Consider the following 22,500-nt stretch of genomic DNA (forward strand, 5'->3'; position numbering starts at 1 on the left):
TCACTGCCCGCTATGAAGAGTTCCAGAATGTTTGCTTTCAGATGATTCACTGGAATTAGAGAAGAAGATCATCCAAGTAATATTTTCAGAAATTCTAATGCACAATTGAATTTGCTCAAATTCCTAAGAAATCATTGTAACAAACTAATGTATTTCAGCATACTGTGAACACATGTTAAAACAAGCTGATTAGATGTTCTATCATTTGAAAAAATATTCTTTTTCTATGTTAGTGTGTCTCCTACAATTATGACTCCATGTTGTATGCCACTCAAGGTTGACGCACAATTTAGGCTACTTAGTATGACCTTACACCTTCCATCCCCAGGAACCTCCTCCAGGGGTACTTGACTGTATTCTCATAGAAAATTCGCATTAACAGATATAGGCTTCATCTGTTTCTGTATATTACTGAGTACAGAAGGTCCTCAACTTACAAACTTAATTGGTTCCAAGAAGCTATTTGTAAATCGAATTGTTTGTAACTCCAAATTTGTTAGATTTTGTCCTAGGGTAGGCCTAACCTGAATTCCATGCCTTTTTTAGGTAGTAGGTTGGCTTGGGCACCAGTCACCCATTGAGATACTATCGCTTGAGAGTTATGGGGTCCTTTGACTGGCCAGACAGTACTACATTGGATCTTTTTCTCTGGTTATGGTTCAGTTTCCCTTTGCCTACACAAACACCGAATAGTCGGGCCTATTCTTTATATATTCTCCTCTGTCCTCATACACCTGACAACATTAAGATTACCAAATAATTCTCCTTCATCCAAGGGGTTAACTACTGCCCTGTAATTGCTCAGTGGCCACTTTCCTTTTGGTAAGAGTAGAAGAGACTCTTTAGCTTTAGTAAACGTCTCTTCTAGAAGAAGGACACTACAAAATCAAACCATTGTTCTCTAGTCTTGGGTAGTGCCATTGCCACTGTACCATGGCCTTCCACTGTCTTGGGTTAGAGTTCTCTTGTTTGAGAGTACATTCGGGCACACTATTCTATCTTATTTCTCTTCCTCTTGTTTTGTTAGTATCTATAGTTTATATAGGAAATATTTTTTTTAATGTTGTTACTGTTCTTAAGATATTTTATTACCTCCGCCAGGAGGTTATGTTTTCGGTTCGGTTTGTTTGTTTGTTTGTTTGTTTGTTTGTTTCTCTGTTTGTCTGTCTGTCTGTGGACAACGTAGAGGCCACATTTCTACACGGAATCACTTCAAACTTGGCCAAGTAGTTCCCCAATGTGTATGGAAGAACTGATTAAATTTTGGTCAAGGTCACCCCAAGGTCAAGGTCACAGGGGTCACTGGTGTCACTATGACATAAGTGGCCATATCAAGAGACAGAAATAAAGCACTGACTTTTGCATAAGCCAACAGGGAAGTCCTAGTCCAGGCGCAACCCATGGGTGATGTTCAAATTTATAAAGGTCAAAGGTCAAGGTCATATTGGTGCATTATATCAATGTCATATTAAGTATCAGTGGCAAATGAACAAAGATCACTTGAAGGTCAAAAGTCAAGCAGGTCACTTGAAGGTCAAGGTCACGTGAAGGTCAAGGTCACGTGAAGGTCAAGGTCACCTGAAGGTCAAGGTCACGTGAAGGTCAAGTACATTTGAAGATCAAGGTCACTTGAAGCCAAGGTCATGTGAAGGTCAAGGTCACGTGAAGGTCAAGGTCACTTGAAGGTCACGTGAAGGTCAAGGTCATGTGAAGGTCGAAGTCACATCAATTCATGATTCTAGGACATATGGCGCTCTAGGTCACCTTGGCGGAGGTATGTCCTCTACGAGGACCATGTCCGCGTTCAGGACTTGCTCACTTGTTTTTCATTGTTTCCTTTCCTCACTGGGCTATTTTCCTTGTTGGGGCCCCTGGGCTTATAGCATCCTGCTTTTCCAACTAGGGTTGCAGCTTAGCAAGTAATAATGATAATAATAATTGCTACAAAATTCAGTAAATAGTCAGGTTTCATATGAAATAGGTATCAGGTTTTTACAACTGTTGTTTTGCTTACTGTATTAAATGATATAATATAGTTTTATGACAATATTTCTTTATCTTATCTTTGTTTTCAGTTGGATTTGTGTTTGTATCTCTGAATGTTTGTTAGTCGAGGACTTCCTGTACTAAATTATAAGAAATATGAGGAAATCCTTTTTATCTCTCTAGTACTTACTGCTAAGAGGAGTCTCTTTATTATTCGAGGCACATTCCTTCATCTCATTCAGATACGCCCCCATGTAGCTGCTGTCACTCTCAGCTGATTCCGCATCCGCTTCGTAAATGATCATTTGCTCCTAAAGGCGAAAGGATACGACAAAAAATCTCTAGGTATACCTCTTCTTGCCATAAAATTAATAATTCTTGATATTTTCCTAATAACTTTCAACATTCTGTGAAACATTTTTAGTTTATTGCATTCAAGGATTTTTAATAACAGATTTACAGCATTTGGTAACAGGACCGTAAACTTTATTACTTACTCCTAACCTTTGATGTTACATGCCAGAATTTGCTTATAACTTCGGTAAGATGAATTATAACTAGATTTACTGACCTCGATGAAATGGAGCAAATCTTTCATGTATCCATCAACCTTCTTGAAGATTTCTAAGTTTGGGAAGAGTTTTTTGATGATTCTGAAACTGAAATGGAAAATTATATATATATATATATATATATATATATATATATATATATATATATATATATATATATATATATATATATATATATATATATATATATATATATATATATATATATATATATATATATATATATATATATATATATATATTTATTTATTTATGGTCTCGAGCCATGTCATCCAGATGGAAGTTCCTCAACTCTCTGCTTTTGGCAAGAAGCCGGCCACCTTTGTAGCCCCAAGGATATTGTCTTTCCTTTTGCCTCTTAAAGTTTAGAGGCTGTACAGAAAGCAGAAGTGGAGGGTAGACCATTCCCAGTGCTAGACCAGTGCAAACCTGTCTCCCTAGCCCTTCCTTTTGATTCGGACAGTTGGGAGGATGTCCAACAAGACAAAGAGATACTATCTTCCTCTTTATCCTTTCAAATCTTATCTAGAGATGCTTATTGGAAACTATTCCAACTCTGATCTCTTCCCTGTCTTGGGGAAGACTCTCCTACCCATATTTCATAATGATCTCCATGCTTTCTTCCTAGCCAGGAGCTCATGTAGAGAACACGTACTAGCCACTGCGACAATCAGGGATGAACCTAGAAAAGTGATCGACTTGAATATCTGGGGGAAAGATCTCTTCCCCGAGGAACTGGTTAAGGATGTCATGGACAAAGTGGCTTAGGAGAATAAGAGCCTTACAGACAAGGTGGGTATATTCTCTGAACGGAAATTTACCCCCAGTGAAGGACCTCAACCCATGGGCAAGAAGCCCAGACGGCACTTTAAAGGAAGGAAATCCTTTCCTGTTGTGATAGCCTCATTTGCTGCCATCCTTTAGACTGTATACATGGCTCCTCAGCAACATGTACCACAGTCGCCAGCCTTCATCCAGGTGTATGAGAGAGCCACCGCCATGTTCCACCATCTCTGGGCTCAAAAGAAGAACACCAGTAGCAGGGGAAGGTCTGGAAAAGGCGGCCAATTTAGAGGCCGAGAAAGTAGAAGCAAAGTTGTTAAAGACGCTGGTCCTTCACACCAGCAATAAGGAGCTCCCAGTAGGGCTCACAGCATAGTCTCAAACGGACTAGGCAGGAAATGGAGATTGAAACCTCCCCAGTTCAAGAGGTTCTTTCAACCCACAACCCCAATTTTGAAGGATTGTGCACAGGATCTTCTTCGGAAGGGTGTCATCTGTTGCGCAAAATCCATGGACTTTCAAGGGTGGCTATTCTGCATGCCCAAGAAAGATTCGAACACTCTTCGAACAACCTTCGACTTGTCCCCACTAAACAAATTCTTTCTGAAAGACAAGTTCCAGATGCTGACTATCTCGCAAATATGGTCCTTACTATCCAAAGGGTCCTACATAGTTTCCATAGATCTTACAGACGCCTATAGACATCTTCCGATAGGTTGACACTTCTCCCCCTACCTTGGTTTCAGACTGCCAAGAAAGGCCTACATATTCAGAGTTATGTCCCTTTGGCTCAATATAGCCCCCTAGAATTTCACAAAGCTAGTCGAGGCCATCGTCCAACAATTACGGAACAAAGGCTTCTGGGTGATGGTATACCTGGACAACTGGCTGGTCTGGGCTGTAATGAAGTCAGAGTGTCTTCGGACAGCTCAAAATGTCATGAAATTCCTACAGTCTCTGGTCTTTCAGATAATCTTCGAAAAGTCCAAGCTGTCTCCAACTCAAGAATTCCAGTAGCTAGGGCTTCACTGGAATCTAAAGTTACACGCCTTCCCTCTACCGCAAGGCAAGAGAAAGGAAATAGCAAAGTTTGTTCTTCGTTTAAAAGTACTCACCAGATGTCAACCGGAAAGAGTCTTGGGTTCACTGCAGCTCGCTGCCCAGACGGACTCGATCCTAAAAGCGAGACTGAAAAATGCCAACAGACTCTGGAGAAGAAAGGCATCATATGCTTGGCGAGATTTTCACCACAAAAACGTGTGTTTTACTGCAAAAGCAGCTCAAGCCATGATACACTGCCAGGAGTTTATCGACACACATCCCTCTGTAGTACCCTGCTCCTTCCGTGACTATTCACACGGATGCCTCGGAACAAGCCGGGGGTGGGGTGCACTCCTCTTCCAAGAAAGTACAGGGTTGGTGGTCAACCACATTTCAGAAATTTCACATCAATATTCTGGAAGCAATGGCAGTGTTTTTGACTCTGAAGAGAATGAATCCAAAGATGAAATCACACATTAATTTAGTCATTGACAACGGGGCAATAGTCCACCGTGTCAACAGACAGGGCTCCAGGTCTCCTCAGATCAACCATGTAATCCTAGCCATCCTCACTTTAGAAAATTACAGGAACTGGCATCTCTCAGCAGTTCACCTCAAAGGGGTTCGCAATGTGACGGCAGACGCCCTGTCGAGATCCAAGCCTCTGGAAACAGAATGGTCTGTCTGGATGCAATATCATTCTGTTTCATACTAGAGCAAGTCCCAGAACTGCAAATCAAACTCTTTGCGACGAGCTTCAACAAGAAGGTTTCCCCAGAATGTAGCACCAAACTTAGATCTGGAAGCGATAGGGACGGATGCGATGTCTCTGGATTGGAACCAGTGACCTCACATCTACCTATTTCCACCATTCAACCTCCTAAGTCCTGAACAAACTACGGACTTTCAAATGAACAGCAGCTCTAGTGGCTCCCAAGTAGCCCAAAGGCAATTGGTATCATCTTGTTCTGGAACTCAAACCTCTCCAGGTCCTTCTACCATATCCAGTGCTGTCCCAGGATGTTCTACAGAAGACTGTCTTCACTTTCTCTTGGATAACGAATACCCTTCAGCTAATGATTTTCTCGCCATCATAGCTCAAAGAAAGTTTGGAGTTGCGAGGGAAAGAATTGACTTCATAGAAGAGTACAAGTCCAATACCATAGAACGACAATATATTTCTTCCTGAAAAAATGGGTTGCATTCGTGAAAAGTCATCAGCCCTCTTCCATTTCTATGGACTTCTGTATTTCCTTCTTTATCTCATTGCATGATCAAGGTCTGGCCTCTACGACTATTTCCTATGTAAGTCGGCCTTGGAAGATAGTCCCACTTCAGGAGGACCCTTCTCTGTGCCCTGTGGAGTGCCTTAAAGCCTACCTGTTGAAGGCGGTCAACTTTTTAAAGGGGAGACGACAGGGTCTAATCTTTCTCTGAAACAGCTAAGGTCCAATCTCACTTATTTCATCAGGTCTGACCCTGATAGTATACCATCAGGTCATGACCCTAAGAAAGTTGCCTCTTCCTTAAGGTTTTTCCAATCCATGTCCTTTGCAGGCTTACAGGCTTACACGGGCTGAAAATCTTCAAGAGTGTTCTTCAAAATATTACTTACGACAGTTGGATGAGATTAAACACTTTGTTGTGGCCGGTGGTAGTGTGATTATTCTTAAGTGTTGTATATGGACTCCTATAGACTGTATAGTTGGGACTTTTCAATCTATGTTGTGCAAGGGGACTCATGTTCCTCTTTTCAATGTACTATTTAATATTGTAAAGAGTCAATGGTGATATTTTTCCCTTTATGTCATGAGTGTTACTATTTTACTACTCTGTTGCAAAATTTTTATGGTCGGAAAACTCCGGTTTTCTGTATGTATCTACTGCATATGATATTGAAATTGATTACTATTACATTTATGCATCTTTGTAAACAATAAAAGACTGCTTTTCCTTTATGCATTTCCTTTCATTGCACCTACTATACAAAATAAAACTAGTGTACCTCAATTTTTAACACTCCCTTTATAGGCTTCGGTCTTTTCATCATCTGGAGACAAAGATCTTCTCCATAGAGAGTGGGACTGTGACGTTGATTTCCTTTGCTCCTAATTTTTACCAACATATCACTTGCATCATAGCTTGGTACTATAGTTACCAATGCTAAAGGAAGAATGATTATATATATATATATATATATATATATATATATATATATATATATATATATATATATATATATATATATATATGTGTGTGTGTGTATGTATGTGTATATATATATATATGCACATCTTATTCACATCTTATTCAAATAAGCCATATATTTTGATACATTAATGTCTGGATTCTCTTACCGGCCTTGGGATCAGAGCCCCAGGCTAAATCACTCAAAGACAATAGCTTCTGACCGGTTGGGAATCCAACCCTAGACCACGGAACTTGTAACAACAGGAACATATCACTTGGCCACGAAGAGAGATAAAAGTCAATGACAACTCTTCTGTACTTATACTTGTCGAATTCAGGTTTTTTCACTTAGAATTGAAATCTACCCATCTTTCCCATCGTAGCTAATTGTTAAGTTTGTACTTGGCATTCGATGAATGATAAATTTTGCACATTTAGATGTGTTTTTCATATTCAAATAAGCCATATATTTTGACACATTAATGTCTGGATTCTCTTACTGATCTCGGGATCAGAGCCCCAGGTTGAAGTTACTCAAAGACAATAGTTTCTGACTGGCCGGGAATCGAACTCCGGTCCACGAAACTTGTAGCAACAGTGACATACCACTTGGCCACGAAGAAAGATAAAAGTCAATGACAATTCTTCTGTACATATATCTGTTGAATTCAGGTTTTTTTTACTTTTAAAGGCAGGAAAAACTTTCCTATCACGACGGCCTCAGTTGCCCGACTGTGTACATGGTTCCCCAGCAGTCTCCAACCATAGCCACCACAAAAGAAAAGTGCTAGCAGCAGAAGGAGGGTCTAGAAAAGGCAGACAATCTAGGGGCCGAGGAAGTAGAGACAAGGCGTTTAAAGAAGCAGGTCCTTCACAACAACAATGAGGAGCTCCCAGTAGGGGGAAGTCTTTATCTTTACAGGGATCAATGGGAGTTCGATCCTTAGGTTCACAGTATAGTCTCATAGGGACTAGCCCGGAAATGGAGACAGAAACCACCCCAGTTCAAGAGGTTCTTTCAATCCACAGCAACATTCTTAGAGGATTGCGTACAGGTTCTTCTCCAGAAGGGAGTCATCTGTTGCACAAAATCCATGAACTTTCAAGGCGACTCTTCTGCGTCCCCAAGAAAGATTCGAACACATTTAAAACTGTTCTGGACTTGTTCCCACTAAACAAATTTATTCTGAACGACAAGTTCCAGATACTGACTATCTCGCAAATACGGACCCTACTACCCTAGGGGGTCTACACCATCTCCATAGATCTTTCTGATGAATATTGGCATCTTCCATTAGGTCAGCACTTCTCCCCCACCTTGGTTTCAGACTGGTAGGAAAGGCCTTCATATTCAGAGCTATGCCCTTCGGGCTCAGTATAGCTCCAAGGATTTTTACAAACTAGTTTAGGTCGTTGACCGACAACTATGGAACAAAGGCCTTCAGTTGATGGTTTACCTACTCTGGACTGCAACGAAGTCAAAATGTTTTCTAGAAGCTCAAGAAGTCATGAAATTCCGATCAACCTTGAAAAGAACAGGCTATCTTCAGCTCAAGTTTACCAGTGACTAGAGCTTCACTGGAATATAAAGTCACACACCCTTTGTCCACTGCAAAGCAAGAGAAAGGAAATCGCATAATCTGTCGGGTACTTATTTCACTCGAAGGTAATCACCAGACTTAAACAGGAAAGTGTGTTAGGATCTCTGTAGTTCACTGCTGTGATAGACCCAATCCTAAATGCAAGACTCAAAGATACCAACAAAGCCTGGAGAAGAAAGGCATCAAATGCTTGGAAAGATCTTTGCCACGAAACCCCGACTTTGCCACACAAACAGCTCAAGCTATTGGCCACTGCCAAGAGCTTATCAACTCGTGTCCCTCTACAGTATCCTCCTTCCATGACCATTCACACAAATGCCTTGGAACAGAGTTGGTAGGGACATTCCCCTTTTTAAGAAGGTACAGGGTCAGTGGTCAACCACATTTCAGAAGTTCCATATCAACATTCTGGAAGCTATAGCAGTGTTTCTCACTCTGAGGAGACTGATCCTAAAGAAAAAATCATACACCAAATTAGTTCTGGGCAGTAAGACAATAGTCCACTGCGTCAACGTACAGAGCTCCACGTTTTCTCAGATCAATCATGTGATTCTAGACGTTCTCACCTCTGTGAGGCTGAGAAATTTGCATATGTCAGCAGTTCACTTAGGAGGGGTTCACAATGTGATGGCCAACGCCCTGTCAGAATCCAAGCCTCAGGGAACGGAATGGTCTCTAGATTCAAAATCATTCTGTTTCACCCTTGAGCAAGTCCCAGAACTGCAAACAGGTCTCTTTGTGACGAGCTTCAACAAGAAGCTTCCCTGGTACATAGCACCAATCTTAAATCCGGAAGCGGCGGTAAGGAACGTATTGTCACTGTATTGGAGCCAGTGGTCTCTCATTTACCTCTTTCCACTGTTCAAGCTCCTAATGAAAGTCCTGAACAACCTGCAGACTTTCAAAGGGACAGCAGCTCTAGTGGCTCCAAAAAGGCCCGAGAGCAGTTGGTACCCTTTGGTTCTGGAACTCAAACCTCTCCAGATCCTTCTATCATCTCCTTTATTGTCCCAAGATGTTTCATAGAAAACTGTCTTTGTTTCCTCTTGGATGACGAAAAAACCTTCAGCCCATGAATTTCTTGCCCTACTAAACGACAATACTTGTCTTTCTGGAATAAATGGGTGGAATTTGTTAAAGGACATCAGCCCTCTTCTATTACTATGGACTTCTGCATTTTGTAACACGAACAAAGTTTGACCTAGCACTTATGCTTTTGATATTGAACTTGATAGCGAATGTTTCAGTAAGATCCCAAAGGCTTGTGCTAAATTGAAGGCAAATGCTCCTCCCAAGGCTACCTCGTGGTCGATGGATAAAGTCTCGCACTTAATCTCCTCAATACATAATGCCGCTACCTCTTTGAGGGATCTTACTCAAACGTCAATCTTTTTCCTTACTATGACTTCTGATGTTAGAGTTAGCGAGATTGTGGCACTTTCAAGGGATGATGGCCGCATCGATTTCCCGGAATAGGGGGAAGGTAAATTTTTACCTAGATCTTGCATTCTTTCTTTGAAACTCCTAAGGTCCGTATTCACCTATTTAATCAGTAGGGCTGACCCTCCATTGGGTCTTGACCCTTGGAAAGTTGCTTCTTCCTTGACTTTTTTCAATACATGTCCTTTGAAGTCTTACAAGTTTGCAAGGGATGGAAATCTTCAAGAGAGTTTTTTCAAACATTACTTGTGTCAGTTGGAAGACATTAAACACTTTATGGTGGCCGCTGGTAGTGTGATTAGACCGGCTTCTTGGTGTTCTGCATGGACTCTCACGGACTGTATATTTGGGACTTTCAGTCTGCATTGTTCATTTGGAATAATACTCTTATTTGCAATGTGTGTTAATCTATATATATATATATATATATATATATATATATATATATATATATATATATATATATATATATATATATATATATATATTTATATATATATATATATATATATATATATATATATATATATATATATATATATATATATATATATATAGTAAAGAGTCAAAGGTGATATTCTCCTTTTATTTTATGAATATTATTGTTATGTTACTCTGGTACATAACTCTGCAGTTTCTACACATATTTAATGTACATACCGTTGCGCCGATTATTGTACATTTATGAATTTTTGGAAATAATGAAACATTGTCGCTCTTTTTCTGTTTCCTTTTTATGGACCTAATGTTCTCAATAAAATAGCGTACCTCCATTTTTTACCCTTCTTTTACATACCTCGGTCTGATAGACTTATGGTGACAAAGATTTTATTCACTGTGAGTGGGACTGTGCAATCATATTTCTTTGCTCCTATGTGATTTACAATCAACTCATTTGTGTTCATAGCTTGGGACTATTATCCCAACTGCTATGTGAAAGTGTAGACACCCCTTTCCCTGTCACACTACTTTTCTTGGGACCTTGTTCTTATATATTTAGTGGGAATTCTAGGAAATCAATTGAGTTAAAAACTTCATCTGGCCACAACTGAGAATATTAATTCTCTAGTACAATTCCATCAGGACATGGCTCGAGCCCAAAAAACGGATTTTGACATAGGAAAAATCTATTTTTGGTGAGAGAGCCATGTCGTCCTCCTAGTCCGGCCTGTTACTTTTCATTCCCTCCAAATTCTCACTGTGAGGCCTTGTTGACTGCATCATATGATGGCTACTCTTGGAATGGTAAACCAGGAAACGTGTTTGAAGTAGCACACTGGGATCGGAAGCTGTAATACGCCCCCCTGTTGTATACACGATATCTCTCAGGATATTTTCTCCAGGGAATAGAACCTCTGGTATATCACTCGCAGAAATATTCCAAGTAGAAAGCTGCCTTTGAGAAACTTCCATGAGGATGACATGGCTATCTCACCCAAAAATAGATTTTTCTTAGGTCAAAATCCGTTTTAATTCTCATAAAAGGCTACAAACCAATTTTGTCCTCATAAAGCTTTGAACCTTACTAAAAGCTTTGATAGGGAAACAAATTTCACTGAACCAAAATACATTTCATCAAACTGAGGACAAAACCAAGAATAGAAATGGTCTGACATTCTCTCTTGCATCAGCAAGAAGGGAGATTTGGCTTACAGTATGCCCTGAATTAGGTGGGTTGTATACAGGAAAATATAAGTTCTCTGTAGTGTCTCTCAATTGCCTTTCACATTTTATCCGCTTCATTTGGTCGCTTTTATTTTCAGCTGTACGACTCATTTAAGTACTACAAAAATATGAGATACCCACAAACTGGTTAATAAAGTTGTAAAGTAAAATTGGAAAATGCCAGAAGGAACTAGAGATGCATTATACGCAGAAGGATCGGTCATCTTACTTGAGAGCTGGATTGAAGGGATCAAATGTCTGCAACATCTTGTTGACCTTATCCGCCAGTTCAGTCAGCCTCTCGTCTCCGTGGGAGAATCTCTTGCCCATAACCATGGCCCAAATCACGTTGATGATGCTGTTGTTGAACAGGAGCTGTGGAGGAATGATTTCCGTTTATTATCATTGTAAGCAAAGTCTAAAGTGTACTTTTCATTTTGGAAAATTGGAAAATGATTTATCTTATAGTTATGTTGACTAAAATTTAACCATTTTTGAGTGGCTAAGGTAGAAGTCTTAGTCTGGCCTTTTTTTTTTTTTTTTTTTTTTTTTTTTTTGCAATGGTGAATGATTTCAGTTTTTCTACAGTAAGTAGATTAACCACTTTCTTTCCAATTATATTTTTGGCCAAGGGTTCATTTTTATTGATATGAGCTAGAAACATTGAAAATGTTCTTGTAGTTTCATATTATCTTCTAAGATATGTGTGACTGTCTGACTGGTCTGTTAATGCTGATTTATCGATATATATGTTTTTATTTGCGGATTCACTCATCTTCGTGTATTCACTGTTCTAATAAGTAGTTTGAAGTGGACTCATTGTTTTTCTTAACATTTCAAACACGCCCATAATTGTATGGTGTGGAAGCCTTTAGTAAATGTCTTTCAAATTTTGTTCTGTGGAAATGAGAGGACATTTTGCATTTCCATAAATAATGTCTACGCCAATATATTGATTTATGATTTCTGACTTGAGGGTACACTTTTGCACAGTTTTTATAGGTTATATATGAAAGATTTATTTTAATGTTACTGTTCTTAATATATTTTATTTTAATTGTTCATTATTTCTCTTGTGGATTATTTTCTTTCCTCACTGGGCCATTTTTCCTGTTGGAGCCCTCTGGCTTATAGCATCATGCTTTTCCAACTAGGGTTGTTGCTTAGCATGTAATAATAATAATAATAATAATAATAATAATAATATTAATGATGATGATGATAAAAACAAAAACAAATTATAAAAACATTCAAAATAACAGAATGACAAAGTTCCCGCCACCTCTTGATAAATCTTGGAAATGGAGAAAAGTGCAAAAATCTGACTTCTGAAAGAAAATGGCACGAATTACCAATCGGGTTTGTAAACTCTCGTGTTGTAGGTCAAAGCATTTGACGCAAATGCCCAACTTCATTGGCAACCCCATACACTTTTCAAGCTAAGGACTGTAAGAAATGAAAAACTGAGACACAGGAGCAGGAAGGACATTCAGAGCCACGAGGATATGAAGTGAGTCTTACGTACCCCAACAGCGACCTTCTCCTTTTGTCTAGTAGCCAGGTGTTGTCCCAGATCTACCAGCTCACATTGCATCACTGGCTCCAGGCTGTGCCTCCCGAATCCTAAATCCTTGAGGGCCCTCAGGGTGAAGCGCCTTTGGTTTTTCCATACATCCCCGCTCGTGCCTAATATGCCTGTTGAACAGAGTCCTATATATTTATATTTACACCATACACTTTACCTCCATTCATTTGGAGGTGTTGGTGCCAGAAGGGTACACAGCTTTACAATTATGTAAGTCTAAACTGTTTTGATACCATTTCCATTAACCTATTATTAAATACTGTTCTCTTGATTGAAGTACTCTCTCGAGAGTGAATTTAAAGGTTTATATTAAAAAAAAGTTATGCAACACATGCACCCATAACTATATAAGCTGTAAAAGAATTTGCATCAAACAATGATTCACAAACTGGGCTACATTCTTTACCAAATCAACGGCTTTTCTTTGCCTCGGTGTGGACTATTTTCTGCATCTACCCACAGGTTCCTTTGTTCTCCAAATAAATTTGCTTACTACACTTCCTAAAAGTCACTTTTCTGCCGCTGAATGGGGAATACACTCTGTACTTACCCTACAGCCTCTCTTTTCCCTTAACGTGTTCACTTTTAGTATTTAAACACAGGCAGTCAACTTTTTTCACTTAATGGATACTTTTATGCACTCAGCAAAGCCACCTCGTTGGCAATGAATCTACTATTCTTACTTTACTTAACTTTAAGGGCTGCTTTTCTAGGCCTTTATTGCAAGGAACTCTTCACAGGACCTCTTATCTAGAGGCGCCTCATTGTCACAGAATGGAATGGACCTACTATAAACTTATACAAAGGTTTCTATTTGCTGCTAAAAGGACTACTCTGCATATACCTAAAGGCACCTTATAGACCAAGAGTGGAGTATATTCTGCTTTTAGAAGGGGCTCATATATTATGTTGAATGGTGAACTTTCTGCACGTACATAGAGGTACTTCTTTGCTGTTGAATGAACTATTAACTGCATTTACCTAGTGGCTCTTCATCCCTGAAAAGTACTAACTTTATAAACTCCAACTATTATCTTTTCTTTTAACTGAAACTATTTTTTCAGCACTTGCCCAAAGGTACCTGTTTGCATCTGAGGGGAATACTTTCTTCACTGTTTCCCCTAACTAGACTAAATCTCTTAATTTTCTGAGTGAACTACTCTCTGAGCTCCCAGAAACACCCCTCTTCCTTTTAAGGCTTACTAAATTCCCCCACACTGACCTAGGGGCTCCTCTTTGCCGCTGATGATCACGTTTCTCGACAAGAACAAGTACATCTCGATCCGACCCTGGCATTCCTGGTCACTAAAAGCCTCTCGCATAAGGGTAGGGTTGTTTATGATGATTCCCCTATAATAAAGGAAATATAAAAATTATTTTTTGTTATTAATATTTTGATTATTAATATTATTTTTTTAGATAAAAATGTATCAATTTTGAAACAGTTTTTTTCATTATCTTTTTTTTATACTCAACATGAAAAAAGCAAAGGTATTAGTATTGTTGATAGATGTAATGTTAAGATAACATAATTAAGGGAAAGAAAAATTCTGTCATTTCCTATCTATAAATCACTAAATAAAAAATGGACATGAATCTTCAGTCAATGAAGAATATCTCAAAATAGGACTTACGCGACCTATAAAAATGGGACTTATGCTACCTGGCAAAATAGGACTTACATGACCTGGCAAAATAGGACTTATGCGACCTAGCAAAATAGGACTTATGCGACCTAGCAAAATAGGACTTACGCGACCTGTAAAAATGGGACTTATGCTACCTGGCAAAATAGGACTTACATGACCTGGCAAAATAGGACTTATGCGACCTAGCAAAATAGGACTTATGCGACCTAGCAAAATAGGACTTACGCGACCTGTAAAAATGGGACTCATGCTACCTGGCAAAATAGGACTTACATGACCTGGCAAAATAGGACTTATGCGACCTAGCAAAATAGGACTTATGCGACCTAGCAAAATAGGACTTACGCGACCTGTAAAAATGGGACTTATGCTACCTGGCAAAATAGGACTTACATGACCTGGCAAAATAGGACTTATGCGACCTAGCAAAATAGGACTTACGCGACCTGTAAAAATGGGACTTATGCTACCTGGAAAAATAGGACTTACATGACCTGGCAAAATAGGATTTATGCGACCTAGCAAAATAGGACTTATTCGACCTAGCAAAATAGGACTTACGCGACCTATAAAAATGGGACTTATGCTACCTGGCAAAATAGGACTTACATGACCTGGCAAAATAGGACTTATGCGACCTAGCAAAATAGGACTTATGCGACCTAGCAAAATAGGACTTACGCGACCTGTAAAAATGGGACTTATGCTACCTGGCAAAATAGGACTTACATGACCTGGCAAAATAGGACTTATGCGACCTAGCAAAATAGGACTTATGCGACCTAGCAAAATAGGACTTATGTGGACTGGCAAAATAGGAGTTATGTGACCTAGAAAAATAGAACTTATATGACCTGGCAAAATAGGACTTATGTGACCTAGCAAAATAGGACTTATGCGACCTAGCAAAATAGGACTTATGTGGCCTGGCAAAATAGGAGTTATGTGACCTAGCAAAATAGAACTTATATGACCTGGCAAAATAGGACTTATGTGACCTAGCAAAATAGGACTTATGCAACCTAGCAAAATAGGACTTATGCGACCTAGCAAAATAGGACTTATGCAACCTAGCAAAATAGGACTTATGCGACCTAGCAAAATAGGACTTGTGCAACCTAGCAAAATAGGACTTATGCGACCTAGCAAAATAGGACTTATATGACCTGGCAAAATAGGAGTTATGTGACCTAGCAAAATAGGACTTATGCAACCTAGTAAAATAGGACTTATGCAACCTGGCAAAATAGAACTTATGCGACCTAGCAAAATAGGACTTATGCGACCTAGCAAAATAAGACTTATGTGGCCTGGCAAAATAGGAGTTATGTGACCTAGCAAAATAGGACTTATGCAACCTAGCAAAATAGGAGTTATGTGATCTAGCAAAATAGGAATTATGCGACCTAGCAAAATAGGAGTTATGTGACCTAGCAAAATAGGACTTATGCGACCTAGTAAAATAGAACTTATACAACCTGGCAAAATAGGACTTATGCGACCTAGCAAAATAGGACTTGTGCAACCTAGCAAAATAAGAGTTATGCGACCTAGTAAAATAGAACTTATACGACCTGTCAAAATAGGACTCATGTGACCTAGGAAAATAGGACTTATGCCATCTGGCAACCTAGCAAAATAGGACTTATGCGACCTGGCCAAATACGACTTATGTGACCTGGCCAAATAGGACTTATGCAACCTGGCCCCATAATAGGATATAGAAGTACAGTATGTCTAATGCTATTTCCTGCAGACCTTTTCGTTATTCAACGTGGCTGACCTTAAAGGGCCATTGATATGTGACCTTAAAAAGTAATTTTTTCAAGATGTAATGCCAAATAGGGACTAATCCATCATTCATCCATTCTCTCTCTCTCTCTCTCTCTCTCTCTCTCTCTCTCTCTCTCTCTCTCTCTCAGCAGTTGGTTCTAATCCATTTACGGCTCGTAACGTCCCTAGGGTCCCCCCTCTCTTATATTACCTTCACCTGGGCAAGAATAAATACATTGTAAAAATAATGGTATTACAAAAAAACCCTCATCGTTTGATAGGTTATAAATAAATTAACAACAATAATAATAATAATAACAACAACAACAACAACAACAACAACAACTACTACTACTTTACCATTTCCGGAAGGTTTTGAGACTAAAGATATCCCCGTATTTCTCGCGGAGGTTCTTAAATCCTTCTTTAGGATTCGGCAGGAGGGACAAGATGGATCCTACCAAAGGTAAGGACGGTGGTCCTGCGAGAGAATGAAATGACATTAGCAAATTTCGGGGGAAACAAAAGGTTTTGTTTACGTTTGACTTGCGCGCGTTCTTCTTCATCTTCGTTATCGTTGGATACTTGCATCTGTACTCAGAAAGTTTAAATAAAAGCTTTGTATAATACATAGATGGTCAATAAAAATATAGGAATTAATGAATGTAGACATGTAGATTTTAAAAAGCCTAAGAAATTAATTAGAAAAGTTATTTATAGTAAATGTTCTCCAAAATTCATATCTACACCTTGGCTGTGGGGCAATCAATTCTCACACCTTTGTTTTTAGTGATTTAATATAGGATTTCTGTATTTTGGAATAATGACCCCTGATCTGCAGTGTTCTGTATTCATTTTATGAACCCTAATGTACTTATAAGAATTATTCCTAAACTATAAATGTTATATGTAGATTAGATTTATCTATTTTTATGTTAGAACTTGTGAAAGGGGTTTGTTTTTAAATATCAAATATTAAAATCAATATGAAAATATTGTAATGATTTGTAAATCAGAGGGATTCTTGTATTCTAGAACGAGAGCTTTTGTTAATTTCTCAAAATAGTCGATGTCTCCAGCCTTGCTTATTACATGATATAGTTTGTCCTGAATTTTCTTGAAGTCATAGAAAATGGATCTTGTATATATAAAGAGTATGGCTAATGCATTTAGACAAACTTTCTTCATCCTTTGCTGAGTGCATTTGTGGAGACATTTTTGTGACGTGTTGAGATACTGTGCGTTTTTTTACTTCCATTTTTACAACACTGCTGACTTTTCGAAGAAAACAAGGAAATCTTGGAAGATCCGATTTCATCAGAAACTGTGTGCCTGTTTATCATTTTTTATATTTGAACTTTCTTCTGGAAATTGTCACAGAATTCATCTTCCAGACGTCATCTGAGTTCAAAATCATTGAAAAATTATATCAGCGGCCTGTATTACTTTACGAATTTGTGTAAATTATTATTAATAGGTGAACTATGAGTATATCATTAATCTTGTAAATATTTATATTGATCTTGGATATATGTTTGCTGGCATTTTTTTTTTTATGCTAAATTAATTAGCATTAAAATAAGTTTTACATAAGCTACGTTTTAATATAGCTGACCGTAAGACTTAATCAGAAGTGTTGTCTGCATGTTATGAAATACCTATATCATATATATTAACATTTAACTCTTTACCTTTTGTGAGTAAGCTAACCTTGCAAAGATTTCTGTTATTGTTAGTGAATTAATTTACGAAATCTTACCCGGAGGAAATCCCGGAGGTCTAGTTGCGGCTCTGTAGAAAATGACCACAATCAGAGTCACTGCCAGGAAGATTGTGGTCCACATATTTGCTCTGCGAAGAGACGGAATCGAAATTTGATACAAAATGCCTAGTGGAATGATATAACATTTGACTGGAATGAAGGCGAAAGTAAAGAGAGTGATTGTTGTTCTTATAAAAGTCTATTTAAGTCTTAAGGGGATTTTGAGATTATGTTTTTGTTGATCACAGTCTGCAGACTGAGGTATATAGTGTGGGGTTATTACCTCCGCCAACGAAGTGGGTAGGAGGTTATATTTTCTCCCCTGTTTGTGTGTTTGTTTGTGAACAACTTCCTGGCCACAATTTTACTTTTAGAGGAATGAACCAGTTTGTGATTAATTGTTATGTAGAGACGTGGAAGTGATTTGATTTTGAAAATCCTAGGTCAAAGGTCGAGCAAAAGGTCGACAAAAATTGATTCTGGGAAAGGCGAGATTTTAGAGAAAAAAGCTGCCGTGGTGGAAGTCTGTACTCTTATAGGGGATTTCTAGTTATTATTATTATTATCATTACTACAACTAATTGTAGTTGTATTGGTAATAAGCAACCGTTTATATGTAACATTACTAATATTTCGAGACTTCCAATAATGTTAAAAAAGTGAAAATCATAGAATCGAATAGCGATTATCAAACAAAGTCAAATCAACAACACGAAGTGCGCCCAATAAAAATGAAAAAACAACTTGAAATCGATGAATAAATCCAATAGAATTAAAAGTGTTAAAAAGAATTTCGAACTAGTGTAAAATACTTGATGTAATTCTAAAATTAAAGAAAATGTTTTTCTTTGTTCTTTCTTTGTGATATGCATTCATGATGTGATTGATTGATTACAAGATAACTACGTGATCGCTGACGTAAAATTTGTACCAAAGATTTTTATCAGATTTTGTAACCGGCAACACTTGAAGTTCACTATCTTATATATATATATATATATATATATATATACCTAGGTTGATTATATTAATAGTTAAAACTTACGTAATGTACACTGGCATTTATTATAACTAAATGTAAGTGTAACAGCTTCATAAAGTAATTAACATTAATGTGTCAGGACTATAGTCTATATCTAGAAGAGGATATTCCACGAACTTCCCCATTACTTTGACTTTGATAAAATCTATTTTGGAAACTGATATGCCATTCTTCTTGGTACTGATGAAGACTATTAAAGTATTTTATTATTATAATGATGGTAATGTAAGATGGTTATGACTGTATATCAATCTGTTCTTGTTAAGTAGCGAGTCTCACTCTAGCAGTCATCTAGAGAAGATCTCTTCAAATCTGAGAATACGAGTGAAATGATCAAAAGAAAGTTGTCTTTTCCATAAATTATGACCATAATATATTCCCAACTGCAGAGTTGAAAGAAGTTCATCTCATCACTGACTGTAATGCTCTCTCTCTCTCTCTCTCTCTCTCTCTCTCTCTCTCTCTCTCTCTCTCTCTCTCTCTCTCTCTCTCTCTCTCTCTCTCTCTCTCTCTAAATATATGTGTGTATATATTTATGTATATGTATAGATAGATAGATATTCTTACGAAGCTGGTCTGACATAAGAGTAGATTATTTCATTCACATACTTTATTTGTGTATTTAAGAGATGTACAGCTAGCTCATAGGGTGAGTTCCACTCACATAGGATTAAGTAGTGTATGTAAATTACATAAAATTTTCGTCATTCTTTTAATTGTATTTTCATTCAGTTCCGTATATGTAAATTTACATTATTTTAAAGAATTAAATTTTTATTTCACATGGTTTTGTTACAAAGTCTTATGTATTTTTGTTAAAAGGTATGCTGTATGACACATACTAGGGATTGCATCATGTTTCCACGTGGTTGGAAGAGACATGAAAATTCTAGACTAAGAATTATTCTTTTTTTGTAATGTTACGTAAGGAGGTGGGTGGAGTTAGCTGAGAGAGAGCTGCCTCGCAAGCACTGGTAGTACCCCTTCTTCAAATTGCTAAGTTGGCAACCTTATGCCGCTAGAGCCATGCCCCCACGCTACGAGAATGAATTACTATAAATTTCTAGAGTGAATTAAGTTAATATATACTGTAATTACTTGGCAATGCATAGGAGACGAAGAGATACAGCCTGACATCTTGCAAGATTTGTGCTTCCGCCAGCTTCTATCCAGCCACTACGAGCTTAGTGTCTCCTCTCAAACATGAAAAGCATTTTCCTCTCAAAATGTGAATAGTGATTTCATTCCAACATGTACCGTGTATGATATTGAATCAAACATTGGTGATATAATTGTGGGATTAATTTAAAAGTGACATGTGTTAATGTCCGTACATTTTATATAGTAAAATTTATTTGTAACTGGCCTTGGGTAATTAGGTTAGACATTGAAGTGTATTTACCTTTGCTTAACCGTTCGGTAACCTTGTGTGAGCAGAAGGACATAAGAGTAACAGTTAAGTATATGTAAGTGTAATTTTGATTTATTTTCTATAAGTATTAAAGTGTCATTTATTCATTAATTGTCAAAATTAAATATTTCCATAAATTAATTGCTAGTGAAACAAGTGATTGTATCATTTTTTATGAGGTAACATTTTTTCTTAGTCAAAGGTTTAGTTCAGATTTAATATTTCGAGTGATTTATTTTGACTTTAATATTTTTAGAATTTGTTATTTTTTATTGAATATATTTATTTTTTCAATTTTGTATTATTTCGATCACCAATACTTTTCTCAGTGCTTAGCTCGTATCCCCTGACTAAGAACCGAAGGAAGTGGTTGATTCAAGAATAATTCATGATAAAATTAAAGTAATCACCCAGTTTTGTTTTGAGTGTAAAGTAAAGAGACATTTTAGATATTCAGTGTTCATATATATTATTTCTTGGGAGTTGCGTATTATTCTCAGAGCTCGAAGGTATTTCTCTTGTATATCAGATTATGTAATAGAAAGCACGTAGGTTTTGGTGCTCTGGAATTTACGTAATATGCTAGTAGTAATATATATATATATATATATATATATATATATATATATATATATATATATATATATATATATATATATATATATATTATATATATATATATATATATATATATATATATATATATATATATATATATATATATATTATATATATATATATATATATATATATATATATATATATATATATATATATATATATATATGTATAAGAATTTACTCTGCCTAAGAAATAACTGAAGATTATTTGAGCTGATTCCCACGCTGTTGCGCATGATAAACGATTCAGAAATTTTCAACAAAAGGCTGTTTAATTTATGATATCCTTCAACACGTTACTTTCATGCATTCAGCCAAAAAAAAATTTCAAATTAACTATGGGTCGAGAATAAAGATATAACGGATATTTTTTTTTTTAAACAGCTATGTATGAGTCAATACAATAAGACAATAAACTTAAACCATTTGGCCATTGCAAGGGATAAGAGTTCACATAGATCCTACTCTACATATTTATGATTAAAATGGGTTTGACATTAATGCTCGCAACTATTTTGAATCATAGATGGGTTTTTACTTTTGAGCAAGAGGACCGTCGTAAGAAAAATTATATATATATAAAAAAATGAATAACTTAAGTAAAGGATGAAGCCTAAAATAAAGATAACTAACAAAATTAATATTTTCCACTATAATGCCAAGTTTAACAATCGAACTTTTTTTCTTGATAATTCCAAGTTTAAGTCACGTTTTTTTAAAAACCTTTGTGTAATAGTCAAACTTCCATTAAAATTCGAAGCTTAATAGTCAAAATTCGAAGATTCGAAGTTTAATAGTCAAACTTTAATTAAAACCCTAAGTTTAATAGTCAAACTTTTATTGAACCCAAAGTTTAATTGTCAAACTTTTATTAAAACCCAAAGTCCAATTGTCAAACTTTTATTGAACCCGAAGTTTAATAGTCAAGCTTTTATTAAAACCCAAAGTTTAATATTCAAACTTTTATATTAAAACCCAAAGTTTAATAGTCAAACTTTTAGTGATCTCAAAGTTTAATAATCAAGCTTTTATTAAAACCCCAAGTTTAATAGTCAAACTTTTAGTGAACCCAAAGTTTAATAGTCAAACTTTTATTGAACCCGAAGCTTAATAGTCAAACTTTGTTTAAAACCCAAAGTTTAATAGTCAAACTTTTAGTGAACCCAAAGCTTAATAGTCAAACTTTTATTAAAACCCAAAGTTTAATAGTCAAACTTTTATTGAACCCAAAGTTTAATAATCAAGCTTTTATTAAAACCCCAAGTTTAATAGTCAAACTTTTAGTGAACCCAAAGCTTAATAGTCAAACTTTTTTTAAAACCCAAAGTTTAATAGTCAAACTTTTAGTGAACCCAAAGCTTAATAGTCAAACTTTGTTTA

The 22,500-nt window shown here is 36.8% G+C and overlaps 1 protein-coding gene across 3 annotated transcripts in view; it reads right to left on the bottom strand.

The window, feature by feature from the left end:
* The window catches only part of LOC137656667 (cytochrome P450 2L1-like), a 50,933-nt gene that overhangs the window by 23,807 nt on the left and 4,626 nt on the right, over positions 1 to 22,500 (bottom strand). For all 3 annotated transcript variants that reach the window (XM_068390843.1, XM_068390841.1, XM_068390842.1), the window contains exons 2-9: positions 18,045 to 18,136; positions 16,646 to 16,766; positions 14,086 to 14,213; positions 12,804 to 12,973; positions 11,508 to 11,653; positions 2,558 to 2,645; positions 2,177 to 2,297; positions 1 to 49 (exon numbers count right to left, since the gene is read on the bottom strand). The exon at positions 1 to 49 is cut by the window's left edge and continues 132 nt beyond it. In XM_068390843.1, coding sequence (XP_068246944.1) covers positions 1 to 49; positions 2,177 to 2,297; positions 2,558 to 2,645; positions 11,508 to 11,653; positions 12,804 to 12,973; positions 14,086 to 14,213; positions 16,646 to 16,766; positions 18,045 to 18,129 — 908 coding nt within the window. In that variant the 5' untranslated portion in view covers positions 18,130 to 18,136. The remainder of the gene's footprint in view (positions 50 to 2,176; positions 2,298 to 2,557; positions 2,646 to 11,507; positions 11,654 to 12,803; positions 12,974 to 14,085; positions 14,214 to 16,645; positions 16,767 to 18,044; positions 18,137 to 22,500) is intronic.

Source organism: Palaemon carinicauda, chromosome 17, assembly GCF_036898095.1.
Source record: "Palaemon carinicauda isolate YSFRI2023 chromosome 17, ASM3689809v2, whole genome shotgun sequence".
NCBI lineage: Eukaryota > Metazoa > Arthropoda > Malacostraca > Decapoda > Palaemonidae > Palaemon > Palaemon carinicauda.